Raw genomic sequence first — 15,760 nt, 5'->3', positions numbered from 1 at the left:
CTGCCAACGTCTCCCCTTAAACCTAATGCCATTCGACAAGATCTGATTGCTCTCTTCAGTCCCCCTCCCCTCCTTATGTGATACTGTTGTCCGCCTCACGGCTTAAGTCGCAGACCTGTTGGAGGAGCAGACGCAACACCATATCAATTATGCATTAGCTTCTGTCTGTGTTTATCTCGAGGTGTAGCTGCGCCATAGACTACGACGGCGATGGTAGAAGCGCAGTATCGCCGCCGGCTGCTTACTTAACGAAGATCGTGGTGTAAAGATCTGACTGCGCCTTCCACCGATTTGGGCTAAACCCCTTTAGGGGATCCGCTGTGGTGGTATCTGGCGTTCAATGGTGAAAGCGTGGAGACACCATGCAGGGCAGGCTCTGTTTCCTGGTTGTGTGCGCGCTGCTACGGCTCCAGACTGCAGGTAGGTCCCGTTACACCTGGATTTTGCATCCCACTGTGGTCATATATGTGTTTTAAGCAGATGTTTACCACCGAAAGCTGCTTCTTACCACGGGCAGGTTTACATTTCCACGACGATCAAGGGAGGGAGGGGGGCTAGTGATGCGGGGGAATGTTTAAAAATATATATCATATGGAATCAAGTCTTGGAGCTTGTTAAAATGCAGTTCCGTTTTTCTGGGTGATTATTGTATAAAGTGAGGCTATGGAACACTATTAAAACGCACGAGGCTTCAGTTATCTTACTAGCATCAGATTGATCGGACGGCGACCTTACATGATAGCACCCTCCTTTACAACGGTGAGCACTGTGCACCGTGCTGCTTTCTCCACGATTGATGTGGACGTCAATCCTGACCTCTTCAGCTGGTGGGTTTCGTTGCGAGGGGAATCAGGCCATTTCAGCACCAGGGTCAGCGCAGCCAGGCGAGGGGACGGGAGAGTAGCAAAATGTATACGTTTTGTGAAGTCACTGCTGTTTTCTGAACAACACCTACACTGCATTCGAACATTAGGGTTGTGCACATACTGAAAGGAATGTATTTTTGGGGTCTGATCCCTAAAGTTGGGTCCGGGAATATCAAGAGTCCTGGCTACACTGGGCGACTTGCAAGTACAGGTCCTGGAGTGCACCGCATATTCCAATTCCCTGGGGTCGTTAATAATCTAAATATGATAGAAAATTGGGGTAGGGTGAATAACATTTAAAAAAAAACTATTATATTTAGTTATGAGGTACAAATATAATAGCTGATTAGTTTGTGGCTATTCAACTTTTTTCCCATTTAAATAGCATCTTGTATCTTAAAGGACTTCAGACAATTGACCACTTTTGAAGTGCGGTCACTGTTGTTATGGAGTCAAATGTAGCAGCAAGATTCTTCAAATTGCAATGAGATGAATGACTATCAATTTGGTTTTATTTTTGATAATATTGGTTGAGGCTGGAATGTTGACGGTAATTTTGACCAGGACACTGGAAGAGCTCCTTGCTCTTTGAATAATGTCACGGGGTCTTTAATTTCCACCTGGCCCAGAGGAATAAGGCAGACAGCACCTTGTTTTAATATCTCATTCAAAGAACATTACCTTTGATAATACAGAAGTCTCTCAGTACTGCACAGAAGCGTGAGCCTTGATTATGTGCCGGTAGTGGAGAGGGGCTTAAGCCCATAAATTTCTGAATCAGAGGTGAGAGTGTTACCAATTGAGTCAACTTGGCACTTTTCCCATTAAGATCGTGTATCCTGTGGAAATTCAAACATAAATGAAGGATACTCAATAAAGAACAATGGAATATCAAATTTATTCTATGACCGAGGAATACTTAAAAGGTTAGGAGCAATGACTGAGTAGATTACTGAAGTCTTGAAGTGGAATAAATTATACAGTCCACATTTCTCCATTGAGCATTTGTTTATACCACTTGTGTGTCATGAAATTAATATAATTTAAACCACATTTTTTACACAACAAACACTTTAAAAAGTTTAGAAGATGCTTTAATAAGCTTCACTAGGTCACGTGAGCTACCACTCACTGTTCTTCCAAAGTGAACAGCTGTCATCATGAAAACCCATTCAGAGATGTCAGCCCAAAATAGAACATAATGAAATAACTATTCAGGATACCAGGATGATATTTTAGCTCCATGACTGGATTTAAAGGCAAACAAATCTGAAATACTTCAAAATTTGAGTTTGGTTCTTGGAATGTATGAACTAAAAGTGTAGAGTTACAGCTTGTGAATTAAATTGGTAATAGTGCCTTTAAACTCTTCATGGAGGTTGAACTGCAAAATGTTTTTTTGTTTGTATTTGGTTATAGACATACAGAGCAGGTGTGACATGTATTTCCCCTAAACCATAGAATTTTATTTGTTCATAATCCAGTCTTATTTTAATTGTATCACATAAGTAAATATTTAAAACATTAAACCAAATGATTATGCAATAAGCAATTGACTTCTATGTCTAAATTCCAGCAGCACTAATTTATTTCTTTTGTTACATATTGGTCATCTGGGTAAGTATTCACCACTTATAAGCAAATGTGTCTTTTTCATATTAAAATAAATATTGGGCCATAATTTGTTGTGGCAGAGCATCTATCGGCATCTGCTGTTAGTAAGACTTGTCCTTGCATGTTTAGATTTTTAAAGTTTTTGTGGGGCAAGTTGCTGAAAGTGTGAGGTAATAAGGTAGCAGCAATGGAAACCGGGTATCTGGGATCTGAGAGAATAGGCAAGCAATTGTGTATCTCTTTAACCAAGCAGGTAGAATGATTGTGAAATTAACAGTGCAAGGACTGAGAAGGAAGTATAAATTAGAGTAGAAGTATAAATTCAATGTTAAATCAGGTACAGAAAGAGAAGGAAAGAGAGGGAAAGAGATTGGGTTAAGAGAGGGAGAGAGAGAAGAAAGAGACAGAAAGGAAATGTTTAAAAAAATCTAAAAATTTTTAATTTTACATCCTTAAAATCTCCAACAACAATTAAAACCTGAAGGAATGAGACTTCACATTAATGGTTAATTTTCAATGCCAGAGAGGTTGCCAGCCATTTTCGCGAAGCTAATAGCAGAGCAGCGCATCTCGAACAGCAACTTTTGGATCTCCGTGTTTCACCACGCATCTGCCCCTTTCCTGAAGTGCTGTACCATTTGTGCATAAATAACGGTGAGTGCCATTAGCCTCACTGTTATTTTGACATCAAATTCTGGCCCATTTAATATTTAAGTGCAGGAGAGTAGACATAGAACATAATTCCTCTAATAAAAACTACTGCTTCCTCCCAAGAATCCTATACATTGGATAGATTAAATTGTATTAGTTTACCAGTCCCTCTGAAGATCCTATTCCCTACATGATAGCATACCCTGGTTAAGCGGGCGTTTTTGCCATTTCTGTGTACCTGCTAAGAAAGTTATATGCTTTCAGCACCGCTGAATGTAATACGGAAATGTAGGGGTTTGCTGTTATCAAAAATATATATTTCTTGACGGTAGTGCAAAGAATTCATTCTGTGAAGTATTGTAATTGCACACAGAGCCAGGATAGGTGCCAGTGCTGGGTCCACTCTTGTTCTCGGTATATTTAGTTGTTTTTGACTCGGGTAAAGAGAATATAATTTCTTGGGTAAAGAGAAGTTTTCTGATGGCACAAAAGTAGAAGTTTTGGCAAATAGTGAAGAAGGAAAAAGACTTCAGGAAGACAAAGACCGGTTAGTGGGATGGGCAGACAGGTGGCAGATGTAATTTAATGTGGATAAGTTTGTGGCAATATGTTTTTGGGAGAAAGAAAAACATGGAATGGAGTGAGCACCTAATGGAAAGATACTGAAGGGTGTGGATGAAAGGGAGACCTAGAGGCTCAAACATATAATTCCCTGAAATTGAGTATAGGTCGATAAAGCAATATAAAAAAGACAATATAATTTAGGATTTTATAAATAGGGGCGTAGTGTACAAGTGTAAAGAAGTAATGATGAATTTATGCAAAATATTGGTTAGGCCACAGTTAGAGTATTGTGTGCAGTTTGGCATGCCCCATTATAGAAAGGACATTACAGCCATAGAGCCATGGATTCACCAGATTAATGTCAGGGATGGGAAACTGTAGTTGCCAGGAGAGACTTGACCTATGGGGATGATTTCCACTGGAGCAGAGAAGACTAAGAGGAGATTTAATAGAGGTTTTTAAATTATGAAGATCTTTGGTGGAGTGAGTAGGGAAAGACTATTTCCTTTGGTTGTGGAGTCAGTAATGAGGGGGTCATCAGTTTAAAATTATTACTAAATGAGTGAGAAGATGGGTTAAGGAGAAATTTCTTTATCTTTTTGTTGCCTCTTCTGCTGTACCGCCCAGTTGTGCATCAAAATATTACAATTGGGATTTATGTATGTAATATGACCCTGATTGCATATTAAAAGATCCTGCTGCCTGAAACAGCCATTCTTAAAGGGGCCACCCAGCTGAAGGCCCCTTTGAAGATGGCAGCGACAGAGTGCCAGTGTAAACGGGACATTGCCGCTCCGTCAATGCTGGGTGGCCCAAGTCAAAATTTACCCCTATTTCTTTTCCAAGAACCAATCAAAAACGCTTACTTCACTATTTCTGAGCAAAATCCTTTTAAAATCTTTTCAGTGGCAATCCACATCCTCCCATACCCCTGCAGACCCCTGCACAGCATAACTTCTGATTCACCATAAGCAGTGCCTCCAGCAATCTGCTGGTGTTAAATTAAAATAATTTGGATGTCCACGATTTTCAAAAAAAAATAGGTCTGCACAGCTATTTATTTGACATATTGGCTTGGTTGTTACAAGATGGTTTCACAATATCTCTGTAAGCAGTAGAATTTGACCTCTACAAATTTGGACCTTATCAGTTAGCCACCAGAAGCATTAAATCAAACTGAAAATTTGCATGAGGCAAGACGGATTGTTGTGGCTTACAAAATAGGTGAACCTGAAAACATATACCTACAGATGCTACAGTGTTTATTGCATATTAAGTGATCTTTGAATCAGTGGCTCAGCGGAAACAGATTCACAAGAACAAGCCTTCCAATTTAAAAAAAAAACTGGGCAATTTTATGTAGCAGAAAGGGCAATTCATTTTCTGTCATTGCTAATGAGACTCACTAATTGCCAATGCTAACTCACTGTTAGGTCAATAACTTTTGATTTTTTTTAAGTATGTTCATATATAATATTATGTATCATTTGCATTTACCTTTTAAATTCTGAAATCTATTCAGGGAAGACGGTTAAATAAAATAATTACAAAAGCAAATAGTAAAAAACAATATAATATGAAAGAGACAAAGATTAAAAAACAATCTTCATCCATCCCACCCAATACTAAAGACCTGTGACAAAAACAAAATGGTTGTTTTACTATTGAGCATTGGAGGGCAAGAATTTCAGATGGTGTGGTAGCCAGAAGTATTTGAATTGGTACACCAAAATTCCTGAAATTTTCATTGATTAGTTGAAATCCATCAACAGCCTATAGTGTTAACAGACACCTGGAAGGAATTTGTCTAGTTCTGTATCAAATTCTTGGATGTTCGACTAATGTCTTCTTGGTAAAATATCAAAGGGTTTGGGGGAGAACTTGGTCCCTGTTGCACCCGATTACTGGGCGAAAAATAGGAGTTGGGGGAGAATCAATTTCCGGGCGTAATCTCCCACGCCTGTTACCCGTAGAAGTGCGCCGGTTGCCAAATTGGCAGCTGGCAACTTCTGAGTGCCCTGGGCGCTTGCCTAAAACAGGCGGTGGGCCAACGAAAATGCTAGTCATGAGCATGCTGCCTGTTTTAGGACCGCAATGCCAAGTTAGTCAAAAACTGGGTGAAGCATGCATCGCGCTTGCTCCGCTGTTTTTTCCAGATCTACTGTAGCCCAACCAGCGGTCCTTAAAGGGATTGCGGGAGACTGCCAAGAAACAGCTAATTTCTCATTTTTCTAATTATCTTAATGCGGAGTGCTCCTCCTGGCTCCACAGCAATTTTTTTTCATTCGTTCATGGGATGTGGGCGTCGCTGGTGAGGCCAGCATTTATTGCTCATCCCTAATATTGCTGGTTGCTGCTGAACTGTGCTTGCCGCCCTCCCATTCACTTCCACCTCCCTCCCAGGACTTACCTGCGGGCCGGCTCTGTGTTGGAGCCGGCTGAGTTTTCCAGAGCCCCGACGGGCGAGCTACATTGGGACGCCTGATTGGTGTCCGCAGCTCACCGGTATTATGTAGATGAGGCCCTAGGCCCAATTTCCAGCAAGCCTCGGGACTTCATGTTTGGGCACGTGTTACAGGCGCACAGCACTTTGCGCTGGTTTTTGGCACGTGACCAATTTCCTGGCCTTTGAGTTTAAAACTGAGAGCGCCAGAGTCATGGATAGTAAAGTAGTGAGATTGATATTTTTACTGGCTGTTAATCAGGGTATGTGTACTCTCAACGGGCCTCTTAACAGGTGCATGGAAAGAATAGCAGTGTATAAAGCTGGCATTCTTCCAACTGTACTTTGTTTTTGTAAATATTTGATATTTTTGGAGAGTGAAATGCTCTTTCTTGTCTCTTCCCATGGGGACATGGGGTTGCACCTAGTAACTAAATGAGTCTTTTTTGGTGAAATTGTTACTAGGTGTAGTCAACACCAGCTTTAAGCACATCTGATTTGATTATGGTTTGATGCTAAGATTGAATCCTTTAAAGAAGCTAAAATAACCTGAGCTTGTTTTCCACCAACATATTGGGGCTGATTTTCATCCATTGATGTAAGTCAATCCTTTAATAGTTAAGAACTGGTGCTTATCTGGCCAGAATGGTAACATGTTGGTAACTCTCATATTTCATGGGCCAGTCCAACTGTGTAATTATTCACAGATCCAGTTGTAGATTTGGGTGGATGTAGGGAATAGATTCACATGCATTATCCTTCCAAACATGAATTTTTCAAATAATACCCAGGCAATGCTACATAGAAGAAAGGGCAGTTAATTTTCAATAGTTGCTATGGAGATAGTTAATTGGTGTCAGCTCAATAACCTTTTTCTTTTTCAAGTGTGTTCATTTTACATATAGCCTGTATTTACCTTTAAATTCTGAAATCATTCAGAGAAGATGCTCAAATAAGAAATGACAGATGATGGGTGTGGAAAGTTGTGTAACAGTGAAATTTAAAGAGATGAAGACAATTAAAGGGAAATGTTGCAATAGGGTGACAGAAATTCTCACAGTCTTTAGAAAGACATAAAAGGTATCTCAGCCCATTAGCCATTTTTGCCACCAATGAAAGAGCAGGAGATTAAGAAATATTGGGCCAAAATTAGGGGAAAGGAAACCCAAGGTGCAGGCATGAGGTTGTAGGCAAGTGATGGAGTGGCCCAACACCCAACCCCTTGTTTGATAGCTGCCAAAGTGGACATGTGTCTGTACGAGGTGGTTGAGAAGAGGGTTGTGTTGTGTACCATTCCATGGCACCATCCCCCGTAAGTCCGTATTGCAGCATGCCTGGAAGGGGATGAAGGCAGAATTAATGCTGTAGTTGAATGGTACGGTTACTGGTTATGCCAGCCCAACGGTATATGTTAGCAATAGCTATCCTTATAGTAGATGGCATGACTCTGCATCTGGCTCTCTGCAGACCTGTGAAGACACTTCCCCACAGTCATTACCCAGGTAGGTGCGATCATGCTTGTAAATATGGTTATTGGTATCTTGACTAGTGAGCTCAATCACTTTTCCCGGATGATGATCACCTTGGCATGCCTTCTATAATCCAATGCCACTTAAGGTTTATGAGAACTTCATTGCCAATAGAAAGAAAAACAAAAAAAAGTTAAGAAAACATAGGCTAGAAATGACCTCAGAAATGTTGAATGACTCTTTTTCTCTGTCATTTAAACATACCTCTAACAGCTCAGTGCCTAGCAACCCTGGATGGCCATTACAAGATTTTGAAGCATCATGGACCCAATGTGAAGGCTGGAAAAGAGTTTATTATGGCATTTGTTAACTATTCCTGCCTTATTTGAATATTATAATCTCACTCGTTTCGGGCAGTAGCTTCCTCTGCCAGCCTGAAATGTACTCCATATGCAAAAAGGGAAGAGTTAGGAATGTCTGCCACTTTTCCATGCTGTAACTCTCCATGCACACAGATGAAAATTGGCTCCCTCCTTGTCCCATTGTGGAAGGGAAAAGGAGGCTGACTAATCTGATCTGGTCTCAAATTAGGATGGCATTTGCACCCTGTGTGCATACGGAAAATTTGGTGCATATTGGGCTATGTTTTTAAAAAACAGTAAATTAATTATTTGTAATGAAATAGTTTATTTTCACAATGGGAATTGGTATAATTGTAATGTAAACCAATAGTTATGTTTTGATATAGACAGTAAAATATTCCATCGCTTGAATATTTGTAGGCTGGATTAATGACCATCTTTTGAATTTGTGCCAATAATCTATCAGATAAAACAGCTCCATGTGACTAACCCTACTTATAAATCTAACCTTTATGTTATAAATGGCAATGGCCTTAGGGTTAGATCCAAGGGATATGAATGTGTTTGTCTATTTAGTGGCCAAAAATGTTAATAGACAATTGAATTAATTTGCAGAAAATGTAAATGATCTTCCTCAAATTGTTCTATTTTCAGGGTGCTTTTCAGGAGATCATGAACACTTCAAGACCAGAAGTCAGAGGAAATCAGTTAGCAGCGGAAAGTCAGTAATTATCTATCATCATGTACAAAGCATCGATAAAAGTGTGGACTTAAGTGACATAGAAATGCAAAGAAGCAGAATCAACATGCCATTGTTCAGCAAATATACAGACCGAAGCAGACCTCATCCTGCTATGATTGTTAAATCTACTTTCCCTAGAGTATCAAATGAGCGAAGCATTCATTTTATAGCAAATGATGACCAGCGGTTAGAAATTGAAAACCTCCCTATTCCTGAAGGTGACTTGATATCGGTGGTAAGTGTCAGTTTAAAAAGTATAAAACAATTTTTTTTTGACAGTTGTTCGGTAAACAGGAATGCCTACATTTTTTCTCTTTAAGCGTCATGAAAAGTCTGTTTTTAAATGAGAAACTCAATTTCCTCTGATCGTCACATATGTATTAGTTGTCTCAGTATAAGTTGGTAGTTTAACGAACAGTGTTCAGAAATTATGGAGAACAATGACCTCAGTTTGAAAAATGTTATCCACGTTTTAACATTTTAGTCTGGTATCAAACAATAAAGCATTATGGATGAGTACATAAAATTAGAAAAGTAACTATGACACAGAATTTTGTCAATGGCAACAGTTTCAACCCATGAAGACTGATGGTTGTTGGGCGACGCTGGAACTCGTTTGGTATGTTTAAGGAGGATCTACTGGCAATTGTTAAATGGTTAGTACCAGAAATGTTCTGAGAGAAGTATTATTTTTCAGGTTTGACTGGGATTAATGTTTTAACCGTTTTTAAACCAAAGTGAGAGAGCAAAAATTAAAAAAAACCCAGACCAGTTGAAGGCTAATATTATTTAATTGTTGACCACCTCTTGCTATACAGGAATTTCAATCTGCAATTTTGGGAGGGGAAGCAAAAGCAAACTACCTCAGAATTCCCAATTCGATAAATAATTGGATTTATATGTATATTTGTTTTTTTAAGTCCCATGTCTTATTCAAGGAATGTTAGATTTTGTGTTACTTTGTTGTGAAACTCACCATTTAAGTTGTTTGTGTCTAAAATCTTTCCCTTTTAAGGGTCATGAGAAGTCTGACTTTAATTGAGAAACTCACTTTCCTCTGTATAGATGCATGTATTAGTTGTCTCAGTACAGGTTGGTGGTTTAATGAACAGTGTTTTCTTTTACCATTTGACTATCCTCATCATGGACAAATTTACGATGTCCAATTTGGATTTCTCGCTTAAGGTATATTCTGATATACCTTCCAGACTATAGGATTTCAGGAAACACTACAGTGGCTCCTTCTTGAAAGTAAAGAGAATTCGAAGATACTGTAGAAATAAATTTTTAACGAAACCTGTGTACCAAAGCATTTCAAGAGAACTCCACAGTCGTTTTAATAGTCATTTATTTAAGAGTGATGAAAAATACATTTATGAATGTGAAAGTACTTACAATCTAACTAATTATTAAGTTAGCGAGTTTAATTGAATTTCTGCCCACATTCTGACATTGATATTGATGAATTTTGTTACTATCAGTGCTGAGATGATTGAAAATCAATTTTTTCCAAAGTGTTGCCTTGATTTTGTTACAAAAGACCAAGACAATGACTTGATAATTAACAATTCAATCATCACATAATTTAGTAATTATCAAAACCCATTTCTATCAAAAGGCACAATTAAGATTACAGAAATGTAGGAAGGTTTAATTCAAACTTGATTTGAATGATGCTCTCTTTCATCAGAGGATTATTTAAATTGATTGTAAAACTAGATTCACCTTACTACTTGCTACTTTTGATTTTGTGCTGGGAAATGTGGCTCTGTTCTTCAATGGGTAAAATGTAAAATGTTCTTTCTATGTGCTGAGGAACAGAAAAGTATTTTTGTTAACTGGTTTTCCTGGATTGAATTTATAGGGCACAATCAGGTTAAATATTACTTGGTTTTTATTTTTAAATAATACTTTTGTTCCCCAAATTGCTCCTAAAAGTATTTAGGGAATCCAGATTTTTAAAAAATGCTTTACCTCATTACACAGTATATAAGTTACACACTCAGAATATTTGTCAGAATTTCTGTTTCAGAGATTTTGATTGAGTTACCCCTTACTTTAATTTAAAAAAATAGTCATTGCTACAATTTTGAAAATATACGGGGAACTGTCCTTATAAATTGACTTTTTGAAATATTAGAATTTGCACCAATAGTGAAATACAGTTGATTTGTGTTAAGTTCATTTTAATTGCTGAGAAATCCGACTTGTGCCCAAAACGGGCATAAAATCAATGGAGCTATGTGGCTGGTCTGTGCTGGCCTGAGCCCCAAGCCAAATTCTGCTTTGGGCCTCACTTTAATGCCGCCGATGAGCTATGGGTGGCAAACAAGATGCCCGGTGCAGCTCGTTGGTTAGGGAGGGTGAGAAATTGGATGGCTTATTCACTGAGACGGCCAGCAGGTCTGGGGGGGAAGCGATCTGGGGGGCCTCAAACATATCAGCAATGGGATGGAGTTTTTATGTGGACCCAGGAGGAGCATTCCTGCTTCTCCTGGGCCCTCAGAAATAAAAACTGAAAATTTGATGGACCTTTTTTTTGAGCAGGCTCCAGTGATCCCTTTAAGGCTTGCTGGTCAGGCCACACAATGCCTGGGACAAGTAGGCGGAGCATAAGCGGCACAAGCTCCACCCATTTGTATCTGAATTTCACATTTGGGGTCTTACAACCATATTTAAGGAACCCAATACCCGTCTCAGGTGGGCACCCCGGTTGCCTGAGCCAATATGATATCAGGTGCAATTCCAGAAATTCAGGGGTTTTACACCGATTTTATGCTGGAGAAACTGACGGCTGTGAGGTTTATTTCTCCACCAAGGATAAACTTGATTTAACTTTTCATCGATATTAACTGATCGCACAACTGAGAGGGGAGGACACATTAAGGTAGAATTTCTGATCAGTTATCAGGTGTAAAGTGGGCATAACACATCGGGAAAATGGATGAAAATCTGTTACTCCAGAATTCCACCCATTTAGAGCTGCATCTAAATCTTTGGTAGGATATTTGAATGACGCAGGAAGTGCCGACCAATTGTCCAGCAGATGTATGTAAAGCCAAAATTATTCTGACATATCACTGATTCATCTACCTGCTCATACAAAATTGCTATCCAGGATTGCTAGGGGCTGTTCTGTTATGGAAATAGACTTAGAGTGCTACAGCAAGAATTTTGAGGCTATGTCTTTACCTTTTTTGTTGCTATTTTTTGTTTTTCTTTCCTGTTTCTACTTGAATGGTCAGCCTTTGAGTCAGTGGTAGCACTACCATTTTTTACACCCTCCACAATAGTGGCGCCGTGGGTTTCCCCATGGGAATCGTCTTTACTTGTGCGTTCTGAAGGGAAAAAAAACAGCAGCATCAACGGAGGGATAGCAGACAGGTTAGGCTGCAGTCTAGGTGCTCTGTGCCCACCCATCTGTACCCTCACACCCAAATCTACAGGCAGAGGCACATATACCTCTATTTGTCAGCTGAGGTGTCTCTCTGCATATTCTTTCAAAGTGAGTTGGGCTGCATACTGCAAAGTGATCTATAGCCACAATCTACCAAAGGCAAGTCACTGCCAGAGACTCCAGCTCTTGTCTTTGTGCCTCTGGCACCTTCCAGTTGCGCAATGTCACCGTCCTATGGGGAGGGTACCATGGAGAGCCAAACATGGCATCCCATCTTGCACCCACATCCTGCTTTGTAATGTCCACTTCCCCAGCCATGAAATGCGCATGTGGGTGCTAGGCTGCTCTGTCACTTTTCTGCAGACTCCATTTCATGCCTCCAGGTTGGGTTTTCTTTCACTTCATTTTTGCCTAGCACTTCTTTCAACCCTCTTCCCCCTTCAGCCTTGGCAAAGGCAGCCAATGGGTTGAAATGTCTTTTGAGCCTTTCCAAAGGCTCTAAGAGTTTCCCCCTTTCTCATGCATTCATTTGCCTTTTAAATGACCACATCTCTTTAAATTTCATCTAAACTGCTATTTTCTGTAACCTTCTGGCCTAATTAGTCTAGCTTCCTGCACACAGAGCTATGAATAAATACTGGCCACTGAAAATTGTGTACAATCAGCGCATTGCATTTCTGGATAGATTTGCATAAGTTCCTAACCCTTCTGGACTGAGGTTCACTGGGAACAGAAAACCTACCCTGTTTGTTCTAAACAATGTGCACCAGAGTTTCCTCAAAGCTGCAGCAAACCCTTTAGAAAATAAGTAGATAGACATCTGACTTAAAATGTAAAGAGGATGCCAGGAATGCCTATTAGGGAAACATAGAAATATAGAAAATAGGAGCAAGAGTAGGCCGTTCGGCCCTTCAGGCCTGCTCCGCCATTCAAAATGATCATGGCTGATCGTCTAACTCAGTACCCTGTTCCCGCTTTTTCCCCATATCCCTTGATCCCTTTAGCATCAAGAAATATATCTATCTCCTTCTTGAATACATCTAATGACTTGGCCTCCATTGCCTTCTGTGGTAGAGAATTCCACAGGTTCACCACCCTCTGAGTGAAAAAATTTCTCATCTCGGTTCTAAATGGCATGCCTCGTGTCCTGAGACTGTGACCCCTGGTTGTGGACTCCCCAGCCATCAGGAACATCCTCCCTGCATCTAGTCTGTCTAGTCCTGTTAGAATTTTCTCGATGAGATCACCTCTCATTCTTCTAAACTCTAGTGAATATAGGCCTAGTCAACCCAATCTCTCCTCATACGTCAGTCCTGCCATCCCAGGAATCTGTCTGGTAAACCTTTGTTGCACTCCCTCCATGGCAAGGACATCCTTCCTCAGATAAGGAGACCAAAACGGCACACAAAACTCCAGAAGTGGTCTCACCAAGGCCCTGTATAACTGCGGTAAGACATCCCTGCTCCTGTACTCAAATCCTCTTGCAATGAAGGCAACATACCATTCGTCTTCCTAACTGCTTGCTGCACCTGAATGCTCGCTTTCAGTGACTGGTGTACATGGACACCCAGGTCTCGTTGCACCTCCCCTTTTCCCAATCTATCACCATTCAGATAATATTCTGCCTTTCTGTTTTTACAACCAAAGTGGATAACCTCACATTTGTCCACGTTATACTGCATCTGCCATGTTCTTGTCCACTCACCCAATTTGTCTAAATCACATTGGAGCCTCTTTGCAACCTCCTCACAGCTCACATTCCACCCCAGCTTTGTGTCATCTGCAAACTTGGAAATGCAACATTTAGTTCCCTCATCCAAATCATTGATATATATTATGAATAGCTGGGGCCCAAGCACTGATCCTTCGGTACCCCACTAGTCACTGCCTGCCACCCAGAAAAAGACCCGTTTATTCCTACTCTCTGTTTCCTGTCTGTCAATCAATTTAATCCGATCGACATTAATGTGGAAATTCCATACTGGGGTCCAAAAGCGATAACAACTGGAAGAAATTATGCCAGTGCAAATTTCAGAAAATCATATCTGATACGTTTTTCTTTATTCATTCATGGGATGTGGGCGTTGCTCGCAAGGCCAGCATTTATTGCCCATCCCTAATCGCCCTTGAGAAAGTGATGGTGAGCCACCTTCTTGAACCTCTGCAGTCCGTGTGGTGAAGGTTCTCCCACAGTGCTGTTAGAAAGGGAGTTCCAGGATTTTGACTCAGCGACGATGAAGGAACGACAATATATTTCCAAGTCAGGATGGTGTGTGACTTGGAGGGGAACGTGCAGGTGGTGTTGTTCCTGTCGAAAATTTAATTACCTCTTATATACAATGCATTAACTCCAAACATTTATTTTCAGACAAATAAGAATTTTAATTAAAAGAAACTTGAAGTCAAGGAAGATCTGCTCTAAACAATGGTCAGAACAACCTCTTCTCTGAACAAACTAAACAGTTCACATTTATATAGTTTAATTAGTAATGTCTGTCTATCATAGAATATGGGTGTACATGTACATTCTTTATTAGTTCAAGTGGTTAGTCAATCAAGTAGTGAGCCTGCCTCCTCTGGACATCCATAGCTCATTCCTGTTTTGGCTCGTAGGCCTGAGAGCACTACCTCCCTAAAATTCCGAAGCTAGCTAATCAGTAGGGCTGAAGTCAGAATCAAGGCCACATGGCCTCTCAAGAAACTGTATTCTCATTATAGCAATACCCTTATCTGCACGGGGGGGCGGGGGGGGGGGAGGAGGCCAGACAGTACCAAGCACCTGGACAGCCAACTTAATTTTCAACGTACCAAGGACAATTGTGTCTTTCTGTGTGTGTGTGTGTGTGAAATTGTAACTACCCTATGTATGGGAGTCAAGGAGTTAACATTGGTCAAATACCCATCATGCTTTTCTTTTTTTATGGTGAAGTAACTGTTCACGTATTTCTACATTAATGTGGTCTTTATGGTTTTCCACATTCCCTCCTTTTGTCATATCTATAGATAGATAGATAGATAGATAGATAGATATGGACAATACTCTAATAGAGCATTATTCCACCCAGACGTTCAAACTCCTCTTGCACCTCATCCTGTGTCACCCCTACTTGCACCATCAAATTTGTGGGCGCTATATGTGTACCCAGATTGGACATCATAGCACAGCAACATTTAAGTAAGCAATAAACTATAAGAATTATAACAACGAATATGACTAACCCTTGAACTAGAGAAGTCCCAATAGAACTCAGCCATGTTTCATCAATACGCCTTTGTACTCTTATCTCTTCTCAGGAACAGACTCCTTCTAAACATTTCTCAAGTAAGCTGGGAATGTCCTTGGTCAGCTAAACCTATCCATGTTAGTTTGAAAAGGGCTAACATAGTCAAATATCCCATGGTGCGACTGACAGGACTTGTCAATGTAAAATTTTTTCCCTCCCGAAAAGAATTCTTCCTTGATACACAGCATTCAATAGGAACCATTTAGACTGGACTTCTTTTATTTTAAAATATAATTTGATTATCCCCTTAAATTACAAGTAAATTTTTCTTTCTCGAGTGCTTGAATAGCAACTCATAAATTTTTCTTATCAATTCCAATTTCGGAAACAAATTATGTCCAGGCTTTGTGGTTTTATAGTAGAGATGA

General features: G+C 40.1%; 1 protein-coding gene across 1 annotated transcript in view; it reads left to right on the top strand.

The window, feature by feature from the left end:
• The first annotated feature begins 300 nt into the window (after positions 1-300).
• The window catches only part of LOC137334618 (receptor-type tyrosine-protein phosphatase R-like), a 188,558-nt gene continuing 173,098 nt past the window's right edge, over positions 301-15,760 (top strand). Inside the window, exons 1-2 of the mRNA XM_067999436.1 lie at positions 301-420; positions 8,624-8,946. Coding sequence (XP_067855537.1) covers positions 363-420; positions 8,624-8,946 — 381 coding nt within the window. The 5' untranslated portion in view covers positions 301-362. The remainder of the gene's footprint in view (positions 421-8,623; positions 8,947-15,760) is intronic.

The sequence above is a fragment of the Heptranchias perlo genome, chromosome 18 (assembly GCF_035084215.1).
Source record: "Heptranchias perlo isolate sHepPer1 chromosome 18, sHepPer1.hap1, whole genome shotgun sequence".
Classification (NCBI taxonomy): domain Eukaryota; kingdom Metazoa; phylum Chordata; class Chondrichthyes; order Hexanchiformes; family Hexanchidae; genus Heptranchias; species Heptranchias perlo.
The sequence above is the reverse complement of the archived record's forward strand: the minus strand, read 5'-3'. Positions and strand labels throughout refer to the sequence as shown.